The 25036-nt window shown below is 49.1% G+C and overlaps 1 protein-coding gene across 2 annotated transcripts; it reads left to right on the forward strand.

Annotated features, from left to right (window-relative positions):
- Window positions 1-347: 347 nt before the first annotated feature.
- Window positions 348-24210, forward strand: si:ch211-15d5.11 (nuclear receptor coactivator 7). 2 transcript variants are annotated; one of them, XM_035430720.1, is made up of 16 exons: window positions 348-469; window positions 3552-3793; window positions 5202-5386; window positions 7254-7330; window positions 11087-11194; window positions 15364-15528; window positions 16813-16944; window positions 17207-17391; window positions 18194-18606; window positions 18950-19109; window positions 19495-19672; window positions 20832-20945; window positions 22170-22322; window positions 22424-22519; window positions 23015-23088; window positions 23216-24210. In XM_035430720.1, exons 2-16 carry the CDS (start codon window positions 3732-3734, stop codon window positions 23349-23351), a joined length of 2238 nt encoding a protein of 745 aa, XP_035286611.1. In that variant the 5' UTR covers window positions 348-469; window positions 3552-3731; the 3' UTR covers window positions 23352-24210. The 2 variants fall into 2 exon arrangements, with proteins under 2 accessions (XP_035286611.1, XP_035286619.1); XM_035430728.1 differs by lacking the exons at window positions 348-469; window positions 3552-3793; window positions 5202-5386; window positions 7254-7330 and adding an exon at window positions 7658-8393.
- The last annotated feature ends 826 nt before the right edge of the window (window positions 24211-25036 follow it).

Below are 25036 nucleotides of genomic sequence, written 5' to 3' on the forward strand. Positions count from 1 at the left end.
TTGGATAGTAATTAAATACATGGATTATTATTGCGATAATCGTTATTAGTTATAACTAGCAACAACAGAATTATTATTTATGATACTAGCAATATTGATCATGATGAAAATAATATTTAAAGTAAGTAGCGACGCTTAGATAGTCTTTATTACTATCTAGACAACTCAGGTAGAGAGCGCAGGTAGAGAGAGAAACTTATGTTTCATTTATTATCTAAAACAAATAATGAAGAGGTGCAGACCATATTTGCAGACTAAATGTTTGCCGAGAAGTGATTGTGCAGATTTGCTTTGGGATTTCGGTGCATTCACAATGCGCGTGTGCCTTTAAGAACGGAGAGAAAAGGGGCGGGACTAAAGCCTAACTTGTTACTGTTGTCTGCAGTGATATGAAACGCATAACACCGCAGCGTGAAATACGCCCGTCGCTTCCTCAGGACCGCCGACGGTCTGGATACCCGCGAGTCAGGTTAGTTTGCACAATCCTGCGGCTGTCAAATATTGGAGTGTGAAGTATTTTTCTCCCCTATGATTTTCGATAAAGAGCGACAGCTCAGCTGCTGTAAAGGTGGAACCGGAGAATCTGACTGTACGTGCAACGGTGCAGAATGCAGTGGAGATTTATGTCATTGCTATACTACAAGGTGTGCTTACACACCTAACTATCTTCCTGAACTGAATGACTTCATTCAGTAAGTTTGTTCCAAAGGCTAGATAGCTGGGAGTCTAATACATTGACCTAGAACTACAACGCTGTTTTTTTTTTTTTTCTAGCATCGTTCACCAAATTAGACGAATGCCACCTCAGGAATTGCAAATGCGACACGGACGTACATTTGTGTGTTTCGAACCATGGGCCTGCTGAATTTGTAACACAAGTATGTTTTTATAGAAAATCCCCGTCGAAATTTCGATGGAAGGAAATATGTTTAAAATGTACTATGTTTTGTGCAGTCTAGTTGTGCGTTCCGTGTCATCTCGATGCTCCGTAGTTCATCTTTTGCTTTTTGCCACTCGCTCTTCCTGACTCACGTGCCCAGGGTCTGAAATTGTGCCCAGTCGCCTACCGAGTCAGATACGGTATGTCACGGAATGCGGTCTTACACCATGGTTGGGTTTGCAACTTTTGCATGCTGGTTGCGTTGGCTACCTTTGGTGTTTTTTCCCCTTTAACACACAATGATGGCAACAGAGCTATGTATCTTCTTCATGATTATAATTGCCGAATGATCTATCGCGAGCACTCTCTCTCTCTGTACATATATGCTGAGAGTGACATTAGGTTCAGAGAGTATTGATGTGTTAAATCGTCATCTTTTTGTGTGGTGTGGTAATTTAAAACAATTAGACGTTAGATGCTTGGCTTTAGTAGCCTACGTCATGACCCGAGTGTTGTATGGGGGCGACATAGCTCAGGAGGTAAGACCGATTGTCTGGCAGTCGGAGGGTTGCCGGTTCAAACCCCGCCCTGGGCGTGTCGAAGTGTCCTTGAGCAAGACACCTAACCCCTAACCCCTAACTGCTCTGGCGGAATGAGAGGCGTCAATTGTAAAGCGCTTTGGATAAAAGCGCTATATAAATGCAGTCCATTATTTAAACGTGGAGAGTGCTGGACAGGCGCAGAAGTGGCAGTGTGTGTTTTTTTTTTTTGCCCTGTTTGTGCTGAGGGAGAGACAGAAAAGAAGCAGACTGTCTGGCATGGGGCAGGCAACAGCTGTGTCTGAATGGACAGAGAGAGCAGAGTGTGCTTTCTCGAAAGGTAGCAGGAGTTTTGGGCAGTGGGGCTGAGGGGAGAATTGCGGGGCACTAGACCACTGCATGCTGCTCCCTTGTGTTTGAGTGTCTTGGTTACACGGCAAAATGTTCAGTGTTAAATCAACTCTTACGGAGTACGCGTGGTCCCTGCTGGACTCATGTGTGCTCTGTTGAGAGTGGAATTAACAGGGGCACGGGGGCTTAATTGAAATGTTTAAGGATTTAGCGCAGCGCTAAACTAAATGCTGTTTCACAAGTGTGCCATTGCCAAACAGCTCCATGCAGGCCTCAAGCTCTGAACGTGAGCCAGAGGTGCCCAAGTTCCTTCCTGAAGGCTGTTTTTTTTTTTTTTTTTACCTCAACCAATTGAAGCGCCTTAATTTTCCAAGCTGCTACATAATCCAGTCTATCCTGAAACAATAAAAGCGTTTTTTAAAATTTATTTATTCTTTTTTGTTTTTGCCAGTGATGCATACGCAGTCTGCCGCTGCTGCTTTCAAGTTTATTGAAAGAAAAGCTGATTTAAAAAAAAATCTCAGATCAAATAAACAAACTGGGGGTAAGGGATTAAGAGCAGAATTGGGTATGAAAGGATAAAATGGATCTGGGGTGTTCCACTCTATTTCCTCCTCTTACCCCTGCACTCCCATAGGAAACCGGGGTGAACAGCTGGTGTCTTTAGACCCAGGGGGGGTGATTTCTGCCAGCAGTGCTGTTGCTTGTGTATAATGGCGTATCATCTCGTCTGCATGGTGCGAGATAAACCAGGGCCCTGTTTGTCCTCCTTACTGAAAACAGCGATACAGAGGAGCCACTGATGGCAATACGGCCATTAAACAGTCAGCACTGTGACCCCAGTCTGAATACCATCATCATCATCATCATCATCATCATCAGCGCTCACAGAGACAGCACATACAGATACTGAACACCATCATCATCATCAGTGCTCACAGAGACAGCACATACAGATACTGAACACCATCATCATCATCATCACCAGTGCTCACAGAGACAGCACATACAGATACTGAATACCATCATCATCATCATCATCAGTGCTCACACAGGCAGCACATACTGATACTGAATACCATCATCATCATCATCATCATCATCAGTGCTCACAGAGACAGCACATACTGATACTGAATACCATCATCATCATCATCATCATCAGTGCTCACAGAGACAGCACATACTGATACTGAATACCATCATCATCATCATCATCATCATCATCAGTGCTTGCAGAGACAGCACGTACAGATGCTGAATATCATCATCATCATCATCATCATCAGAGCTCACAGAGACAGCATGTATAGTTAAAAGCAGGTTTTCATTTAGTTTCATTTTTCATTTGGAGGTAAAAAAGAAGAAAAAAAAGAACGGTAAATAGCCGCTGGAGAGCCCCGGTCTCCCGGGACGGTCGGTGCCGTTCCCGCTCGGGGGTGCTGGCGCCTCACGGGCAGGAGAGGCAGCCTCGCTTTTCCAAAACAACCTCGAAGGGCCGTGCCCAAGGGAGCCAAGGGAAGGAAGGCGGGAAACGTACGAACGCTCGTAACGAGGCTAACAGACAGGAGCGCTGAACTGAACCGTCGGGGTGTTTTTTCACCGTGAAATGACACCGTGTTTTCAGACAGTGGGGCGATCCCTTGTGTGAATGGAAAGGGGGGAGGCGCGTGCCTGTTACGATTGTGTGTTTCTGGAGCTTGTTTTTTTTGGGAGGGGGGAGGGGGAGGGGAGGGTGTTGCTGCTGTTGTTGCCGTATCAGCGGTGTGCTGCTGTCACAGGTATGTGCAATGCATGATGGGGAGGGAGAGGAGGAGCCGCGGCAGCTGAGGACCCAGAGCCTTTCCCGCCATCACCGCCACCGCTGCTGCTGCCCCTGAAACAGGCCTGGGCGGCTCCCTAACGCACCCCAGTTACTCCTCCCCGCTCCTGCCGCCCCTCAGCCCTCATTCTCTGGGGCCATGGATCCCAAACCTGCGGGGGAGAAGAATCGGCCCCGTTACTTCAGCAACGTCAAAACCAGGTGGGAGTCTGCTCCATCGCCACACCCCCAAAACAATACACTCACACTCTGCACCTCCTCCTGTTTCTAAGAGCACAAACACTGCACCTCCTCCTGTCCCTAAGAGCACAAATCCTGCAGCTCCTCCTGTCTATGAGCAAAAACCCTGCACCTCCTCCTGTTTCTAAGAGCACAAACCCTGCACCTCCTCTTGTCTCTAAGGGCACAATCCCTGCACCTCCTCCTGTTGCTAAGAGCACAAACCCTGCACCTCCTCCTGTCTCTAAGAGCACAAACCCTGCACCTCCTCCTGTCTCTAAGAGCACAAACTTTGCACCTCCTCCTGTCTCTAAGAGCACAAACTTTGCACCTCCTGTCTCTAAGAGCTCAAACCTTTCACCTCCTCTCCCCTGGGGCTTGGAAGTGCCTCCCTGGCTTGGGCTCGCTCAGACAGACTCCTTTTGTTCCTCCTCTCTGGAGAAATCTGACAGAGGTTTGCTGGTTCTGCAGAAACCAAAAAAGAAATGTGATCTGAGAATAGTTCTGGCGAATGAGCTTGTGTGTTAATGGCCAATGCAGAGGCCCAGAGTGTGTGTGGGTGTTTATTTTCTCTTTGTATATTGCCTCTGTTCTGAGAGGGCGGGGGAGCAGAGCTGTCTACAGTTTGGCGGGGGGGGGGGGTGGTTAAAAAAAGACAGAGTAGACCTCTCTCTCTGAACTTGTGTCCATAATGTTCTGCAGCAACTGTCTGCTTGTGTTCCTTTTTTTTAAAACGGTCTTCGGGGGGTCTATGCTCCCAGTGCTTTAGAAAAACACAGACAGAGAGAGGTCACCGAGAGTTTGCAATGGTGAGAGAGAGAGAGAGAGAGAGAGAGAGAGAGAGAATGGTTAAACTATCTCTGATGTTTTTACATGCTTGTACACCCCCACCTCCCCCCTGCACAACAATTTGTTGTGATTGTTCGCTGTAATAATTCTCGGCAGTGGTTTGTGGTGGGGGCCTGTTGACACACGCGCAATAAACAGGCTACAGAGACGGCGCTGTCCAGCTGTGACATTTCGGGGTCAATATTAGCCGCTCGCGTTAGCTGCTTCATTGGGTCTGCAATGCTGCTGATAGTTAGGGCCTGTGTGTGATGCGCACACCAGCCGGCGAGCTTGTGTGTGTGTGTGTGTGTGTGTGTGTGTGTGGCTTTAGGGCTTCACGAGAGGGCAAATCCATCACACCTCCAGGGAGCTGTGTGCGAGTTAGTGGTGTAGCTCCGCCCCCAATACGAGATCCTGCTGCCTCATTGGCTCTATGTTCCTCTTCCCGGATGAGGTGGTGCGTGTGTGTCTTTGTGTGTGTGTGAGTGTGTGTGTCAGCATTGTGTGTGTGTGTGTGTGTGTGTGTGTGTCTCAGCGTTGTGTGCGTGTGTTCCTCCCTCAGGTTGGGCTCTAAGCTCCCTGCCAGCGCTCCGCCTCCTGGCTTCCCCTTGGGCCCCTGGGAGCCTCACTGCAGCCGGTCCGGGCCGGCGAGGGAGGGCGGGGCCGGCCAGAATCGCCCCCCAGGGACACGCCCCCCTCACGTCCCCCACATCCGGAACCCCCAACTGCGGCAGTACTATCTGAGAGGTCAGGCGACTCTGAGAAGCCACTCAGCCACACAGTTATGAGGAACTACACGAGAAGCACGATGATGAGAGCAGAGCACATTTGTATAAAATGTATTTGTTTATCACAGACTGCAGCACGTGCCCCTTCCTGCACAGGTGTGCTGAAGCTCCACTGACTTATCTTTTTGGACAGGAAGCAGAAATGTCAGCTAGGGTTTCATGTACACAGAGTTTAGGGAGAGAGTGAGAGGGGAGAGAGAGAGAGTGGGGGAGGGAATGAAAGTAGGAGAGAGAGAAAGGAGGGAGAGAGAGAGAGCGTACATGGAGGTATTACAGTCATTCAGCTGCGGAATGTTGGTGAAAGTAAAACTCAGCAACACATATAAACTAAAGCCATATACTTTATAGAGCATGATATCACGGGAGAGACTATTACTCTTTAAATGTAATATGCGTGGAATTCACCATCATTTTATCTGCACTCACGTGCAAACCTGTCTAAACTTGTTTGGAACAAACACATGCTAATGAATACCTTGTGACAAATGCTTGTGAGTAGGTACCTGATTAGGAACAGTCAGCGTTTTTAGCTCACGGTAATGTTGTTAGCATGCCATTAAACTCAATTAGGTGTGGCCTACTTCTTGTTAGCCTCCATCTTGTGTGTGTGATCCTGTCAGTTACGTTTAGAAGACATTTTCATTTTCCGACAAAATTCTCAGTACAAAAAAAAAAAACCTTTCTCGCATTCTCAAAGCTATAGTCAAAGATGAATTCTACTCTAGGCTGTGGTCAAAGATGAATTCTACTCTAGGCTGTAGTCAAAGATTAATTCTACTCTAAGCTATAGTCAAAGATGAATTCTACTCTAGGCTGTAGTCAAAGATTAATTCTACTCTAAGGTGCAGTCAGAGATGAATTCTACTCTAAGCTACAGTCAAAAATGAATTCTACTCCAGGCTGTAGTCAAAGATTAATTCTACTCTAAGGTGCAGTCAGAGATGAATTCTTCTCTAAGGTGTAGTCAGAACATCCACCCTGCGCACATGAACTGTGTTTAAAGAGAACCAGGCCTGGCATGGCAGAAGGAAGGGAGTGTTCTGATTGGTTGATTGATTGATTGATTGATTGTAACCTCGGCTGTCTTGTCACCATACAACAACAACAACACCAAAACATTCTGTGTGGGACCAGGCTTCGCTGAATGTCTGCAGTAACATCTCGTTTTGTTTTTAAAAAGTGTGATCTGAGCAGACAGGTGACGCGGTTGTGTGAACTGATTCCTGTTTTGGTGTGCGTAACGTGACATAATGACATAACGCACTCCTTTGAGATGAATTCACTCACAGAAGGTCTGGGGGAGAACAGTCTGTTTGATATACAACGACATGTCTGGATTTCGCAAGTTAGACATGGAGGTTAGGGTCCTTAACATGGGTGTTAGTTCCCACACACTCCCCCCCCCCACCCCCCCCATAGCTAACCCTGTTGACCCCCCCCCCCCTCCTGTTCTCGTCGTGGCTATGGTAATACCCCCCAAACCCCCCCCCCCCCCCTCCATGGCTAACCCCGTCAACCCCCCCCCCCCCCTTGTGGGCGTGGTAATGAGGCCTAATGAAAATGAAAAGGTTGAGGATCTCTCACAGACCTAGCCTGTCTGTCAGATGGGTGCTCTCCTTCATGCCTGTAACCTGGAGCGGCTCCAGCTGACCTCCCCGCCTTCTGCTGACACAGCACGAGAGAGAGAGAGAGAGAGAGAGAGAGCCAGCTGTGCACATACCGAGGAGGTGGATAGGAGAGACAGAACGGGGACCAGGGGAGAGAGAGAGAGGGAGAGGGAGAGAATGCGCTTGGTCACACTATGTTTTTGCATTTCTCCTTCGTAGATGTTCCTGGGCTCCCAGAAGTCCCTCCAGTGAAGCCAGAGCCCAATGAATCATCCAATGGGAGAACAGAGTACACAGTGAGTATGACTCCTATAACCACACACACGCACACACACTTGTACACACACGCACACACACACACACACATACACACACTCACACGCACACACACACACACACGCATGCACGCACGCACACACATACACACACACACGCGCACACACACACACATACATGCAGATACACACACACAAGAACACACACACGCGCACACACACACATACATGCAGATACACACACACAAGAACACACACATGCGCACGCCCACACGCATACACACACACGCGTGCACACACACACACACACACACATGCACACACATGTGTACATACATGTGCACACTCACATGCACATATACACGCACTTTCGTGTAGTCAAGTGCATACGCATACATACACAGGAACACACAGACACACACACATGCACACAGACACACATGTGTACATACATGTGCACACTCACATGCACATATACACGTAAATATACATGTACTCTTGTGTATCCTCATGTGGTCATTCAAGTGCACACTGATAAGTACACAGACACACAAACACAAAAAAAAAAACACATGCACACACGTGTACATACATGTGCACACTCACATGCACATATACATGTAAATAAACATGTACTCTCATGTACCCTCATGTGGTTATTCAAGTGCACACGCATACATAAACAGGCACACACACACACACGCACACAGACACACGCATATACAGGCACTCTCAAAGAAGGGTAAAGATAAGGAACTGCAGCTGCTGCAGTTTGAATGCCAGCGCTGATTACATCACACCGAAGATGGAACAGTTGTGACTGCAGTGGGCAAAGGTGGGAGATAGGCCATATCTCTGAACAGAGATGGGCTTTAGAGACACACACACACACACCCACACACACACATCTCTGAACATAAATGGGCGTTAGACACACACACACACACACACACACACACGCATATCTTGAGAGAGGCCATACCTCGTCTTCCCACTTCCACCTGTACTGAGCATGTCAACGGACGTACGCTGCCTGGTTCAGTCTTTCTTCAATGGCTACTTCAGGAAGAAGCCATATTGCAAGGTACCTGCTCATTACTGTGGTTTTAATGTTAAGGTACCTGCTCCTTATTGTAGTTTTAATGTTAAGGTATCTGCTTGTTACTGTGGTTTTAATGTTAAGGTATCTGCTTGTTACTGCGGTTTTAATGTTAAGGTATCTGCTTGTTACGGTGGTTTTAATGTTAAGGTATCTGCTTGTTACTGTGGTTTTAATGTTAAGGTATCTGCTTGTTACTGTGGTTTTAATGTTAAGGTATCTGCTTGTTACTGCGGTTTTAATGTTAAGGTATGTGCTCGTTAATGTGGACATTAGTCTGAATCAGTTTAACTCACTCACGCTTTTCTCACGCTAACGAGCTTCCTTCCAGCTGCGGTCGTTCTTGGTCAGTTCCTGCTTCTCAGCCCGTCTCTTCTGTTTAACGGTGCGCTTCAGTTCTGAGTGTCAGCTGTTGCTGAATCTGTGGGATGCACTGCAGAAGCCTAAAATATAACATCAGTCTTAAGTATTTTAGTCTTAAAATCTCATTTCGATTACTTTTTTTTTTGACGATTTGACAAAAAGGTGTGGCAGTTTGACTCATTTCAGGATTTGCCAATGGGGCGAAAGACAGTTTCAACTTGTCCAGCAGAAAGTCACTTTAAACAGTGAACTAGAAATATTTTCTACTTGAGAGAAAGAAAACAAAAGATTTTAAATCTCACTACAAGCCCGAAGGCATTTTTTTTTAATGCAGCGTGATGATGGCTGTGAAAGAAAGCGGTAGTTTCACCGGACTGCCAGCGATTCTGAGATTTACAGCGACTGAACAAACAGACGTGTGACTATTTAAACTCCAGGGAGGGGTGGGCACCGTTCGCTAGAGCTAACCCGGTTGTTGCTGACATTCAGTGAGTTGTTAAATCGATCTGCACATGCTTATGTATGTACACACACACACACACACGCATGCACGCACACACACACACATACACACGCACGCACGCACTCACGCACGCACAGACACACACACACAAGCAACCAGCAGCTAAACAGTGCAGAGTACCACATGGGGACCCTGTGGTTTTAGGGGGACCTAATGCAGTGTGTGTGTGTGTGTGTTTGTGAGTGCATGAGCACAACAAACTGCTATTGACTGTGGATCAACATCAGGTTCCAGAGAGGGAGAGAGAGAGAGAGAGGGTGAGAGAGAGAGGGGGAAGGAGAGAGAGAGATAAAGAGAGAGCTGTATGAGCTGGTGGGTGGTGTGTGTGTTCGCTGGGGGGGGGGGGGGGGCTGAAGCGCGTAGTCTGTCATTAGCTCTGCAGCTGCGCGCCATAACGAGGCCCGGGAAGATCTGCATAAATAATTGAGTCGTCCCTCACAAGCATGCCTACTGTTCGGCCGCAGCGCAGTTTGCCCCAAAGAAGAGCGCTGCGTGCGGGGAAAACCATCCTTCCTCCTCTCTTAGAGGAGTCAGGAAAACGCACAGTCATCCCGAGGCACACCAGGGTGACAGGGTTTGGGAATCACAGGGAGGGGGGGCCGGTTCGACAGACCCCCCCCCCCCCCTCGGCCAAATCTCATTCGGCAACCTGAAGGCGACGGGCTCCCCCCCTCCCCTGAGTGGTCTCTCCTGTCTATACTGCCCCCTCCCCAGGGATGGAATAAACTTCCCAAAGTGCTGAGGAGAGTCGAGTGGCCGGCCGTCTCCCAATCATGGACTGCATACCCGCCCTAAACCCCGCCCCCTTACACACCTACCTTTAGCACTAATACAGGCTGTGCTGTAGTTTTAGGGTGCTGTGTTATATTTTACGTGATTTTATGTTTCTGTTCTTAGATGACGTTGTGGATGCAGTCTGTGTGTGTTTAGAGCGCGTTCTCTGGTCTTTGGTTAGCATGGTTGACTTGCGCGAGTGCTGGGTGGCTCACTCGGCTAAGGTACCGGACTGAGGCGCACGGATGAGCCTCACGGTCTTCGACCGAGTCCAGAGCGCGCCGGTGCCGACTGTGGCCGGTTGCTCCATAGGGCGACGGGCAATTGCCGACTGTGTTGCCCAGGGAATGGGAGGGTCCGGTCGGACGGGGTTCCACGTGCATCGCCATCTAGTGCCCCCTGCTGGTTGATCGGACGGCAGAAGGTTGCAGTCAAAGTCGCATACGAAATTTCTTCCTCCGACTCTGCTCTGTGCGAGCTCAGCTGTAGCCTGTGGTGTGACGAGAAGCAGCTGGCGACCCCATGTGTTTCAAGAGAAGAATCGAGGGCGTCCTCACGCTCCCGAATCGGCAGCTGGGATTCACGCACGCACCTGTCTGTGGTTGCAGATGATTGGCCATTCCAGTTTGGGGTGGGGATCGAGTGCCAAATTTACAAAAGAAGCTTTCAGTTGTTTAGTGATGCTGTAGCTGCACTCGCTGGCTCGCTGTCCTTTGCCAGGCCGGCTCTATTACTCATAACCAATCAGGTGAAGCTTTTCTGCGTCCTCTGTACTGTGGGTCTCTCTGCTTAAGAGCATCTGCTAATGCACTGTAATGGGCTGGGTGTGTGTGTGTGTGTGTGTGTGTGTGTAAGTATGCGTGTATGTGTGTGTATGAGTGTGTGTTTGTGTGTGTGTGTGTGTGTGTGTGTGTGTGTGTATGTGTAAGTGTTCATGTGCACATACTCGTATTTGTAATGCGGTGATTAGTGCTGGGTTCTCTGCGGTGTTCAGTGACTCACCTCTGTGTGTGCTCAGGTGCGTCCCGATGACACCGTGTTCAGTGTGGCGTCCCTGTTCAACACCACGCCCGGCCAGGTGGTGCACCTGAACAGGCTCTCCTCTAACACTCTCATCCCCGGACAGGTAGGCCAGCATTCCTCGCCCCGCTTCTCGGCCAATCAGAGGCCTCGCTTGCGCGGAGGCACTGAGACCGGCTCAGAACAATAACAATAATGTGAAATAAAGCTTTGGGGTTTTCTATTGTACCGCCATCCTCTGTGACGTCTCCGCTTGTATTCAGATGTATTCAGGTCTTAAAGTCTATTGAACAATAAGAGGACATTTTAAAGGGCTTATTAACCCAGACAGCTCGTTGGTGGTTTGGCCAATCGGTGACCTGCTAGCGGGTCATTCAGCCCAGGCAGTGGAGACGAGGATCAGCTTTTAATCCTGTGGCAGGGGCTCTCAATCTTTATCCAGAAAGGGCTGGTGTGGGTGCAGGCTTTTGTTCCATCAGTAACACACCTGATTCTGCCAATCAATCACGAGAATCTTTGCTAATGAACTTGAGTAGCAGAATCAGGTGTGTAACGGCTTGGTTAGAACAAAAGCCCGTTACCCCCTGCTTTAATGTGTGAGGTCACAAATCTGTGATTAGAGTGTTCTCAACTGAACATTCTAATGCTGATGTAACAATTACTACTAGTGACTGAAAGCAACGTTCTAGAACACTGAACACTGAATTTAGAAAAAACATTCTAAAAAACCTACTTTTCAAAGGGAGAGAAAGTGGAAAACAGGTGGTAAAAAAATAGCCCAACAACAGTCCAAAAGACGCATGCTTGTTGGGTACTACACAACGAGAGGAAATTACAAAGAGCCTATTTTGTTAGCATGTCTTACAATAACATAACATAATATCTTATAACCTGTTACTTCCTATGTAAACTTATTTTAATGTAAAATGCTCGACAGAGACCCCGTAGCTGTGATTCTCAGAAAATTGCTGGTCATGAATCACTGGCTGTCATTTCGCACATTAAAAATGCATGGGGCAGGAAGGATACATAGTGGAGCACTTAGTGAAGGATGCACTTTAAAGGACTACGATGGGCCGTATGGGATTTAACCCTTAAACTGTTTGGTCTTACGGCCAGTCTGACCCCTTTATAGCCCCAGGAAGTGAAACGACCCCTTTATAACCCCAGGAAGTGAACTGACCCCTTTATAACCCCAGGAAGTGAACTGACCCCAAAAAGTGGACTATCCCCTTTAAAACAGCAGAAAATGAACTATCCCTTTAAAACCCAAAAGATGAACTATCCCCTTAAAACAGTCGGAAGTGGACTATCCCTTTAAGTCCCTCAGGTAGTGAACTTTAAAATCCCAGGAAGTGAACTATCCCTTTAAAACCCAAGACAATAACTGTGCTTTGGAGTGACCTTACCCAGATTGTAAGGGAAACTGTTTTGGTCTTAAATCAGCACCTGTCCTCTATAACCCAAAGCTGTTGTGTACTATGGCCTAGAAATGACTTCAGTTACAGTATGAGACTTATTGTGAAACAGTGTGTGATGCCTTGTTTGTTATTGGGACTTACCATGTGGAAAATGCTGATTGACTGACTGGCTAAACTACGCCATTGTGTGCGTTTCAGGAAAATTTGATTTTGTGAATCGCGGTGGTCGAGAGAGTTAGCCGAATGTATGTAATGTTGTTCGGTGCATGCTAATGTAATGCGGGCTAACGTAATGCAGGCTAATGTAATGGGGGCTAATGTAATGCAGGCTAATGTAATGCGGGCTGATGTAATGCAGGCTAATGTAATGCAGGTGAATTACGTTACATAAAATTTATTTGGCAGTCGCTTTTGTCCAATGTGACATACAATAAGTGCATACCAAAGGTCATTGGAACAACTACAATACACCGGTCTGATAAGGTACAATACTCATTATGTAACAGTTAAGCAGGGCCATAAGACGTCAAGTCCAGTTCACACAGTAAGCATAGGATCAGTCAGAAAGTTATGGTACGTCAAACTAGAAGGAGGCATTACGATGAGATACAACATCAAGATAATGATACCTGAAGTGCAATATAAGTGCTGGATGGAAATTCAAGTGTAGCTTGAAAGTGCTAGAGGATCAAGATAGAAGGATACAAATGATAAGAGCGAACCTAGATTGGGAGTACCCTGCAGAGTGGTGATAGTTCATCCAGGTATAGTCTGAAGAGATGAGTCTTCAGACCACGGCGGAAGATGGGCAATGACAATGACTGGTCCGTAGAGTTCATTCCACCACTGGGGAGCTAGGGTGGGGAAGCTGCTGCAGCAGAGCGGTGTGGTCGAGCTGGCGTGTAGGGCTGAATTATGTCCTGTAGGTAGGCGGGTGGCTGTCTCGTTGGCTGCAGTGTAGCCGAGGGTCAGGACTTTGAACCTAATCCTGGCAGCAACTGTTAGCCAGTGGAGTGACCTCAGCAATGCAATGCAGGCAAATGCAATGCAGGCTAATGTAATGTCGGCTAATGTAATGCAGGCCAATGTAATGTCGACTAATGTAATGCAGGCCAATGTAATGTCGGCTAATGTAATGCAGGCTAATGTAATGTCGACTAATGTAATGCAGGCTAATGTAATGTCGGCTAATGTAATGCAGGCTAATGCAATCCAGGCTAATGTAATGCAGGCTAATGCAATCCAGGCTAATGCAATGCAGGCTAATGTAATGTCGGCTAATGTAATGTGGGATACTGTAATCCAGGCTCATGTAATGCAGGCTAACGTAATGCAGGCTAACGTAATGTCGGCTAACGTAATGCAGGCTAACGTAATGCAGGCTAACGTAATGTCGGCTAACGTAATGCAGGCTAACGTAATGCAGGCTAACGTAATGTCGGCTAACGTAATGCAGGCTAACGTAATGCAGGCTAACGTAATGTCGGCTAACGTAATGCAGGCTAATGTAATGCAGGCTAATGCAACGCAACACTGGATTAGCTCGTTCGGTCTGAGAGCGCAGCGGTTATGCTAGCTAGTTCCAGAGGGCTGCGCGTGTGCGCGTGTGTCTCAGCGTTTGCAGAGCGTGCAGTTTCTCTTGTCTGATTGAGTCTGGAAGAGCCTCGTAATGACAGAGTTGCCTCCGACGCTCCAGGGCTTAGACGGCGGCCACTCCCATTGCACTTATCTGGCAGACGCTGTTATTCGAAGCGACGTACAAGAAGTGCATACCGAAGGTCGTTGGAACAACTACAAGACACAGGTCCGATAAGGCACAAAACTCATTATGTAACAGTTACGCGTAGCCATGAGTACATTAAATCCAGTTCACACAGTAAGCATAGGCTAGGTCAGAAAGTTATGGTAAGTCAAACTAGGAGGCATGACCAGCTACAACATCAGGATAATGATACAAGTGCCGTGTAAGTGCTGGACGGAGGTGCAAGTGTAACGTGAAAGTGCTACAGGAACAAATTAGACAGATTCTAACATCTGCTGTGTAAAAAGTTGTGTAAGATTTTAGATTAGATTCAAGTCGCTCTGGATAAGAGCGTCTGCATATAGCCTGTAATGTATTGATTAAAATGATAAGAGTGATCTTAGATTGTGAGTGCCCTGCAGAGTAGTGATAGTCCAGGTAGAGCCTGAAGAGGTGTGTCTATAGACCACTCCCAGAATACTCCCACACCTACGCAAACCTTTGAACTCTGCGTGATGTCAAGCGCAATGGAAAGTGTTCATTAAGTTCCAAGATGAAGATGTATCCAACTCTTTTTTTTTTTAAACCAAATTTCTGTCTGATTCTCTCTAAAAGACCAATAACAATAACCCTTCTGTGGGGAGCTACCAATCAGAAGTGAATATACTGGGCAGTGGGCAGTATAACTTTGAGTTTGTAGTTTTAGTAAGCTGAATGGGAGGTCACAGAGGAAAAAAAGGTCTTTTCCTTAATTTTAGCGTGAATAATCTTTTTTTTTCAGTAGGATCACTCTAACATCTTCTGTAAAGGTGTGTGATTAAAAAAAAAAAAATAGATGGACAATGTTGAATTTTTAAAATAAGACTCACCCTTTCACTGAGAGTTTGGACTTCTGATTGGCCTCACCAGCAGGCGGCGCCCCAGGCTTCCAGTTTGATTGACAGCGCAGGCTCGGCCTGGCAGTGACAGATGGTCTGGAGGTGGGGGGGGGGGTAAGAGTGGGAGGAGTCAGGAAGAGGCTATCTGCAGGGCAGGGGTTTTTCGGGGCTGTGTTTTTATTGACGCTTTGCAGCCGTATGTGGCATAATGCTTCGCCGCTCTCTGCTCGCGCAGCGGCTGCGCATTCCGGGGACGAAGTGCCCGCCCCCTCCCTCCGTCCCGGACCCGGACCCGAAACCGAAACCGAACCCGAACCCGCAGCCGGACGGGGCGCCGGAGGCCCCGCCTTCCTGCGGGCCCCTCTCCCCCTCGCCGGACTCCGAGTACGACAAACTGCTGGTGAGTGCCAGACAGGAAGTCCCCGCTCCTCGGGCTTCCTCTGACTCCACACCGTCGTGAGCTTCAGCACAGAACACGACAAAAGAAAGAAAAAAAAACAGAAGCGGAGTTTGTGTGAGATAAAAAAGCGCATACTGAAGTAAAACCAACACGCAAAGAGTGAGAAACGAGGACATAAATCAGTAGACACGTAACGTCTAATGCTTAAAATCAGTAGACCATAACTAAAACAAGTCTAAACATTAAGAGAATGATATTATAATAACGCATTAAACAAAGGTTGCTTGCCATTTCTTTGCAGTAGCTCACTTTGAATGATTGTGTAAAATTCAACTTTACCCCCCACTTGCCCCCCCCCCATTTTGAGGGAGACCTTTTCTGCTTTAAAGAGGCCAGGCTGGGGGGGTGGGGGTGGGGTGGAGGGGGTGCTGAATTCTCTCCCTGAGGAGAACTGCACTTATGGGGCTAATTGCATTGATTGGCTGTGTGAAGCGGGCAGCATCCCGGTGAGGGAGGGGCTTGGCCAGCACAGTTTGTGGGTCACAGGACACCACCACGCTCACTTTCACCATTCACTTAGAAAACAAAACACAAGAAGAAGAAGAGGAAGAAATGATCAGCACGGGCAGCTGACGTTGCATGTAAAAACTGCTTCTTTGAGCTTTTTTCAGTCTTTTCCCAGAGTGTGAGAAACAGTCTTGTGTGCTGATTTACCACAGACCAGTTGCGTATGTACTGTGTGGGCTGGACTTACATTTTAAGAAACATGTGATCGTTCTCAGGACGTGAACAACTGAAACAGAGTAAAACAGAACAGAAAACCTCACCTTTAAAAAAGGCAAATTTGTCCTGCACATTTAGAATTGTGGTGTTACATTTCAAGTGCACACTTTGACGCAATATGACCAATATTAAAACACGTATGCTGATATTTCACACTTTCTTACAATATGAAGCTCTTCAGGGAGTTGGATAATCACCCATAATGTAAGCCAGGGAGAAAGGACCATGGTGTGAAACATTAGTTGTGTTTTGACATTAGTTGTTTTGGAAGAGAGTCTGCTTGTCCACACTCTCCTGAACGGAGAGAGGAGGTGATGTCAGTTGGGAGAGAGCACTTTCATTCGATAGAGGATTATAAATAGTTGAGAAAATAAGTTTTTAAAAATCGTCTTAAAAATAGATTTACGGGAATACAGTGCAAAATAAACGCATGACATAATGTAAGCTACTGTGACATCACAATGCTCCGAATGTTCTGGAATCTTGCTCGATGCTTGGCAGGACGTGGAGGAGGTGTCGATGCCTGATGGACAGCTGTGCCTATTGGCCCTCCCCGCGGAGTGTGCTGAGGGGGAGGGGCCTGCAGCCATGCCCTACCTCAAACTGTGCTCCCACTACATCACCGACCGCAAGGTGAGCACACCTCTGTCCTCCTGCTGACTTTTGACCTCCTGACATCAGGCCTGTGTGTCAGATAATTGCTAACCTTTTTACACCAGCACCAGCTTACACAGCTGTATATTTTATTGAAGCAAGTGCATTGCAGAGGGGTGTAACAGCAGTGCCCCATTTGGGAATCAAACCCGCAAACCTCTGAGTCACAGGCTCAGCTCTGTAGCAATTCTAGGGCACTGACACCCGATGATCCAGCTGTGCCTGTCTTCCTGTCTCACAGGGCGTGGTCCCCGGAATTCTGCTGGTGACGCCCAATAAGATCTTCTTTGACCCCTATAAGTCCCACCCCCTGGTGGTGGAGCAGGGCTGGGAGGAGTATTTGCTGTCCTGCCTAGTGGACAGACTGGTGTCAGTCTGCTTCTGCTCCGACATCTCCCACGTGCACTTCAACAAGTCCACCCAGAGGTCAGTAACTGACACCTCCACCCAGCGGTCAGTAACTGACGCCTCCGTGCAGTGGTCAGTAACTGACACCTCCACCCAGAGGTCAGTAACTGACACCTCCACCCAGCGGTCAGTAACTGACACCTCCGTCCAGTGGTCTGTAACTGACACCTTCACCCAGTGGTCAGTAACTGACACCTCGACCCAGTGGTCAGTAACTGACACCTCCGCCCAGTGCCCAGTAACTGACACCTTCGTCCAGTGGTCTGTAACTGACACCTCCACCCAGCGGTCAGTAACTAACTCCTTTACTCAGTGGTCAGTAACTAACTCCTTTACTCAGCGGTCAGTAACTAACACCTCTGCTCAGCGGTCAGTAACTGACACCACGACTCAGCAGTCAGTAACTGACACCTCCACTCAGCAGTCAGTAACTGACACCTCCGCTCAGCAGTCAGTAACTGACACCTCTGCCCAACGGTCAGTAACTGACACCTCCGCCCAGCGGTCAGTAACTGACACCTCTCCTCAGTGGTCAGTAACTGACACCTCTGCACGGTGGTCAGTAACTGACACCATGGCTCAGTGGTCAGTAACTGACACCTCTGCATGATGGTCAGTAACTGACACCTTTTGCTCAGTGGTCAGTAACTTTAGAGGTCAGTAACTTTAGCATACTTAATTCTCTTAATTATTTAGTGAGACAAATCAGGGAAGTTCCTCGTTCAATGATACCACAGCAGTGCCCCGTTTGGTTATAAGAGCTGTAGGCCCGGTTCCCTAAGCCCTGCATCGTTCTGTCGTCCTGTTCTGGGGTGCACAGGTGGAAAGGCCGGAGGAAGCCGGTGAACCCCAAATCGGTGAAAGGCTTGGTGAGGAGAATCCATGGGGCGAAGCGCGGTCCCCCGGTGCAGCCTGGGCACGCGGTCCTGGCGCTGGTCTCCTCGGCGACGGCGGACCTGAATTCCCCCCCGGGGCAGGGCCCCCGGGCCCCCGTCGCGGGCGAGCCGGACGCCGAAGGCCGGGACATGGCGGAGGTCGAGCGGGAGCTGGAGCGCGGGAGGGGCGGGGTGGACGAGCTGGCCGCCCACTCGGCCGGCATGCTGGGGGTGGCGGTGCTGAGCAGTGCTGCCACCTTCTGTTGCGGAGGACTGGACGCGGGGGAGAGAGTGAGGACAGAGCTGGTGCAGCCGGACGGGCGGGAACAGAGGAGGAGCACGGGGAGGGGGAGCACAGGTGGGCGGGGCGGCAACTGGGCAGGGTCAGGTCTGGGCTTTCACTGTGGGGGATGCGGCTGCTGGCTGTCTTCTTTTCCTACACTCTTTTTCTTCACTTGTTCGCTTGCCTCCTCCTTGCCTCCTTCTTTTCTCCCTGACGCCAATGCAAATGCACACACAGACACACACAAACACACACATGGATACACATACCACTGTAAAATATCACACAATAGAGGAATGTGCCACACCCAACAGAAACGGAAGGGAAATGCAAGCATGACTAAAATCCACTAAAGTTTCTCTCTCTCTTTTTGTCCCTCCCTCTTCTTCCTCTCCCTCCTCTCCCTCTCTCGCTGTAGGCCCCTCCCGCCAGTCCTCTGGTGGCTCAGGATCTCTGATGTTCATACGGCTCCGCTTCCACCAGCCCTCGGGTCAGAAGAGGGGCGTGTCCACACCTGAGCTGGGCGTGGCCAGGACCCCGCCCACTAAGGACGCCTGGTTCACCCTGTCCCAGCAGAGGTACCTGGATACGCCCCACTCCCACCTCCCCGTTGTGAATTCTCTAGTGTTACTGACACCTCTCGTACCTTCAGCCGTGACCTCTGACCTCACATCGCACATCTAGAGCTGTGACCTTTGACCTCACTTCATACACCTGAAACTATGACCTGTGGTGTTACCGTTACTGTGCAGGTGTGTTGCGTACTAGGGTAACACACACCCATTAAAAGACCACGTCCCTTTAAGTGAAGATGTGAAAGTTTGTGTTCCAGTGAGCCACAGAAGATGAAGTATATGATAATAAGCTCTTATAAGACTCTTATAAGCTCTCGTAAGTCTCTTATAAGCTGTTATAAGGCATATGTAACCGGCTTTGACCCTGCCTGCATCCTTCCCTCCACAGCTCTGATGAGCTCTACGCCTATCTGACCCACTGGAGACCGGACCTCTGCATCCTGGAGGGCCGCGAGGAAGAGGACGGCGGCGGAGACGAAGAAGAGTTTGTGCTGGTGGACGGCGAGGAGCAGGAGGAGGGGGCGGGGCTCACGCGCAGCGACAGCCAGACGGGAGAGGACTGGGAGGTGAGTCTGAGCCCCGCGACCTGTGACCCGACGGCGGGTCCAAACCCGCACGCTGGGATCTGCTGATTGGTGTGTAGTTTTGGGTGACCGAGGTTTCCATGGAGCCAGCAGTGGCTGGAGCTTCAGTGAGCTGAGCTTTGAAAGCGTCCGGCCTTTTTCCACCGGAGACGGCCACCGGGGGGCAGTGTTCCAGTTTGTGGTGTTAGTTAGACCCAGCTGAGTGCTCCCTTGCATAAAGTTCACTTGTGCTGCGATCTTGTGCAGAGCGAAGTGGTTGTCGGGGCAAGACCCTCTTTACCTGTGGAAGTTGTGGAGGTCATTCAGGGGGAGGACAATCTCTGAGACTCCACAGAGCCACTGCGGTAAAAAGAGGAAGCTGGTGGAACTCGCTGTGTCGCCATTATAAATTCATTTCCTGTGACGAATTGATTGCAGAGCGGGCGGCTGATCCTCCTCTAACCGCTTTATTTGATATGGTTCGTCTGGAATCTGAGTTAAAGGACATTTTTTCCCTTGCTATTTTCTCCAGGCTGGTTTACTAGCTTGAAAATTGCCAGTCCACCAAAATTCTTTTGTCGGTGAAGAAATGATACAAGTTGTGGTTACCCTCTAAGTATAGCAGAGCTTGCATGCTTCAAATTATGGTGTTGTCGGTTGTTTGGACGTTAGACAGTAATACCCCCTTCCCCTCCTCCTTCTGCAACTCCAAGCTGCTGATATGATATAGAACATTAGAGCAGCTGCTTTGTTTCGGGCAGGAACGTTCCCTTTTATGTGAATCAATGCGTTCCGTTTTACCGAATTGCCTGTCTTAACAAGGTGGACGGCTTTGCCAAATTCAGTTAACAAAGGGGAGCGGCACTCCCCCCGCATTCAACGACAATTCAAACCCTGGAAATAGGGCATCCAGAGGGAGATAAAGGTGGAGAGAGTCATGTGATGGGGCATGTCAGAGGGGTGTGATGGCCATGTGACAGGGGTGAGATGGTCATGTGACAGGGGTGAGATGATCATGTGACGAGGTGAGATGGTCATATGACAGGGTGGGGTGATCATGTGAGGAGGGTGAGATGGTCATGTGACAGGGGTGAGGTGGTCATGTGACATCGTGAGATGGTCATGTGACGGGGGTGAAACGTGCTCTTCCGGCCCCCGGCAGTTGATCTCGGTGGAGGACGGAGGGGGGCGGCCGCTGGTCCTGGACAGAGAGCCTGAGGGCCTGAGTGACGTCCTACAGCAGAGCCGCATCCTGAAGGCTGAGCACGTCAGAGAGGTGAGAACACACACACTGTAATACACATACACACTGTAACGCACACGCACACACACACACACACACACACTGTAACACACACACACACACACACATACGTCCTGCAACAGAGCCGCATCCTGAAGGCTGAGCACGTCAGAGAGGTGAGAACACACACACTGTAATACACATACACACTGTAACGCACACGCACACACACACACACACACACACTGTAACACACACACACACACACACACATACGTCCTGCAACAGAGCCGCATCCTGAAGGCTGAGCACGTCAGAGAGGTGAGAACACACACACTGTAATACACATACACACTGTAACGCACACGCACACACACACACACACACACACTGTAACACACACACACACACACACACATACGTCCTGCAACAGAGCCGCATCCTGAAGGCTGAGCACGTCAGAGAGGTGAGAACACACACACTGTAATACACATACACACTGTAACGCACACGCACACACACACACACACACACACTGTAACACACACACACACACACACACATACGTCCTGCAACAGAGCCGCATCCTGAAGGCTGAGCACGTCAGAGAGGTGAGAACACACACACTGTAATACACATACACACTGTAACACACACACACACACACTGTAATACACATACACACTGTAACACACACACACACACACACACACACACACTCACTCCTGTGCAGTGAACGTTTAGTGCGCCCATAGTGTGTCCTGATACGGGGGCAGTGGGATTTCCTCTGGAAGGTTCCAGAACAGTAAGCCCATTGTTCTGCAGCTGTGTGAGTTCCTGCTGGTCACCAGCAGGGGGCAGCCTGGCAGTTTGAACAGACTGTGAACTGTCGCACTCTCGCAGAACAAATCCAGCTGCCTTTAGCCAAATCTCTCCTACAGCAATGACAAGTTAGAGGTAATCTTCATGCACTTCAGAATGAGGCGATGCTATCGTGTACTGTCAGATCAGACCCTCATTTAACCAATCCAGAAATCATGGCCTTGTGTGTTTTACATGTTACTGTGACAAGCCAATAAAAAGCCCTGTGCTACAATAAGCAGCAGTGCTACTTACTTGCACAATCAGCAGGCGCATTGTGTATTTTACTTTACTTATTTTTTTACGATCATGTGACGCCTTCATTTGTACATTAGAGCGCATGTGAATTGTGTCCGCCGCTCGTTCGCGGGTATAAAGCGGGTTGCCTGTGCGCAGATCTCCGCCGAGCTGCCCGCTCGAACCGTGGGCCACGCGTGGCAGCTGACCTACAGCACCTCGCGCCACGGCGCCAGCCTCAAGTCCCTCTACAGGAAGCTGGCCGGCCTGGAGTCGCCCGCCCTCGTCGTCATTAAGGACTCCCAGAGCCAGGTGACCTCTGACCTCCGCCTGCCCGACAGTGGTGTTGTGATTGGCTCCCTGAAACAGGGACTTCCTTGTTTACTTTAAGCTGATTGGCTGCATTGTTGCAGGTGTTTGGCAGTTTCCTGTCCCACCCACTGAGGCCCAGTGAGACCTTTTACGGCACCGGCGAGACCTTCCTGTTCATGCTTCACCCGCGGTTCAAGGTGAGCAGCAGTGTGGAACAGCCTGCAGTGTGGAACAGCAGTATAGAACAACCAGCAGTGTGATCCAGCAGTACAGAACAGCCAGCAGTGTGATCCAGCAGTACAGAACAGCCAGCAGTGTGATCCAGCAGTATAGAACAGTCAGCAGTGTGGAACAGCCTGCAGTGTGATCCAGCAGTACAGAACAGCCAGCAGTGTGATCCAGCAGTATAGAACAGTCAGCAGTGTGATCCAGCAGTATAGAACAGCCAGCAGTGTGATCCAGCAGTATAGAACAACCAACAGTGTGATACAGCCTGTAGTGTTGAACTGCAGTATAGAACAGCCAGCTGTGTGGTACAGCAGTGTGTAACAGCCAGCAGTGTGACCCTGCAGTATAGAACAGCCAGCAGTGTGGAACAGCCAGCATTGTAGAACAGCAGCGTATGAGTGAGTGAGTGAGTGTGGTGTGTGTGTGTATGTGTTCACATCCCCTCTCTCTCTGTTCTATGCCAGTGTTTCCGCTGGACTGGAGAGAACTCCTTCTTCATAAAGGGAGACCTGGACTCCTTTGCCATCGGGGGAGGAAGGTACGGGCCTGAGATCAGAGAGCCTGGGATCACAAAGAAATGAAGTTTATGTTTGTTTTTTTTTTTAATTAAAAACATTTCTCTCCCTCCCCTCTCCCTCTCCCTCTCTCCTCCTCTCTCTCTGAAGTGGCCATTTTGGCCTGTGGCTGGATGAAGCCCTCTACTTAGGCCGGACCAGCCCCTGCCAAACCTTCAACAACTGCTGCCTGTCGGAGACGGACGACTTCCGGGTCGTGGAGCTGGAGGTGTGGACCTTCTGCTGAAGGACCGCCCCATACCCCCTGCCCCGCCCCCTCCACTCTCTGCCCCGCCCTCTCCACAGCCCTCAAGAAAACATTCTTTTTTCAGGGGCGAACAAAAGGGGCTGATTGTCATCCTTTTACTTGTAACGACCTAATTCTTTTAATGTGTGCGTTGGCAGGGGTCTGTGAACTTTAACCCCTTGGGGAAAAATGGACGTCCTTAACTTAACTTCACTTTTAAGACTTTGGGGCAGGGGCGTTGAGGAGAAATGTGTAGGCGCTGGGCTCAGGAATTGAAATGAAGGTTTTTCGACAAGAGAAGTACTGTACTGTACATATTTTTCACTTGAATATGATGCCCCCCCCCCACCCCACCCCCCATAAGGGATGGTGCCAGCTCCAGCTGGGGCTGTGTTTTAAACCATGCCGATACGAAGTGTGTACCATCCCCGCTTAGACCCCCCCCCCCCCCACCACAACCCCCAGCTCAGTCTCCTCCCCGTGAAACGGTCGTGGACTTAAAAGGTGGGAGCTCTCAAAAAAAAAAAAACAACCCCTCATGGACATGTTTCCCTTTCCTCTCTCTCTCGTTGCAAGCGGAGCGATACGCAGCCCGTTTACGCGAGACTAAAAGACACTTCCCAGGTACCGTGGACTGTAATCCAACCCCCTTAATGTTGTTCGCTAGAGTCGCTAGTATCGAATTGAATTCCCCCCTGCGTTTCACACGTCGCTCCTCACTGCTACCGTGAGCTTGAAGTACAACGGCCCTCTACCTGTACCAAGCAGCGCGCAGGCAAGATCCACCAATCATTTTCACCCTGTGTAATATTTAAAAAAAGACTATTAATAACAATGTTAATAACACGCTTATTGGTCATGCTGTGTTTGCCTGCCATTTTATTTTCCACCCTTCTCATGTGTTTGTTCTGGCTAGATGTGAAACACTGAAAACAGGAAACCCATATAAAGAGACACAAGCAGCCTTTTGTTTTTAAAAAGAGATCACTTTATTTTGGGCTGTTCTCTGTGGCCAGTGGTTAGACGGGCAGGTTTCACTGCGGCAGGTTCCCCGACATTTTGGTTTACATCCTAAAAGTGAGCAGCTAACGCAGGACAGACGGGGAGCAGAGGGGTTCTCCCCAACACCTCCTGAAACTGCTCTGCCCGAGTGCATTTCAGAAGGACTCTCTTACAGCACCACACAAAACCATTTCCCTGTTCCTGTTTCACTGCCTGAGCCTGACCAATCAGGATCAAAGGGGAACAAAAATCATCCAATCAGAGGCGGCTCCTCGTCGGACCCCTTCCATTAAGCAGGAGATGCTGTCCCGCTGGCTCAGGTATGGGTTAATGGGTGGCAGTGCAGTGTAATGTTTAGGGAACTGAGGTTGTGACTCTGAGGGTTGCGGGTTTGACTCCCAGCTGGGGCACTGCAGTCGTAACCATGAGCCAGGGACCTGCATCGCATCACAAAATATCTGACTGTATATGAAGAATGTAAGCAGTGTAAGTCCCTCTGGAAAGGATTGTCTGCTGATGTCTGCTAACTGCCTAAAGGTAAGATATTGTAATGGAAAAGCCCAAATCAAAGACATTACAGACCAAGAAGATACTCAACTTAACATTCGTAATATTTAGAGTTCCGTCTCGTTTTTGTTTAACATTCCAATTCAATGGGCTTGCTGAAAAATCATCAGTAAAGG

This window comes from Anguilla anguilla, chromosome 1 (assembly GCF_013347855.1).
Source record: "Anguilla anguilla isolate fAngAng1 chromosome 1, fAngAng1.pri, whole genome shotgun sequence".
In the NCBI taxonomy this organism is placed as follows: domain Eukaryota; kingdom Metazoa; phylum Chordata; class Actinopteri; order Anguilliformes; family Anguillidae; genus Anguilla; species Anguilla anguilla.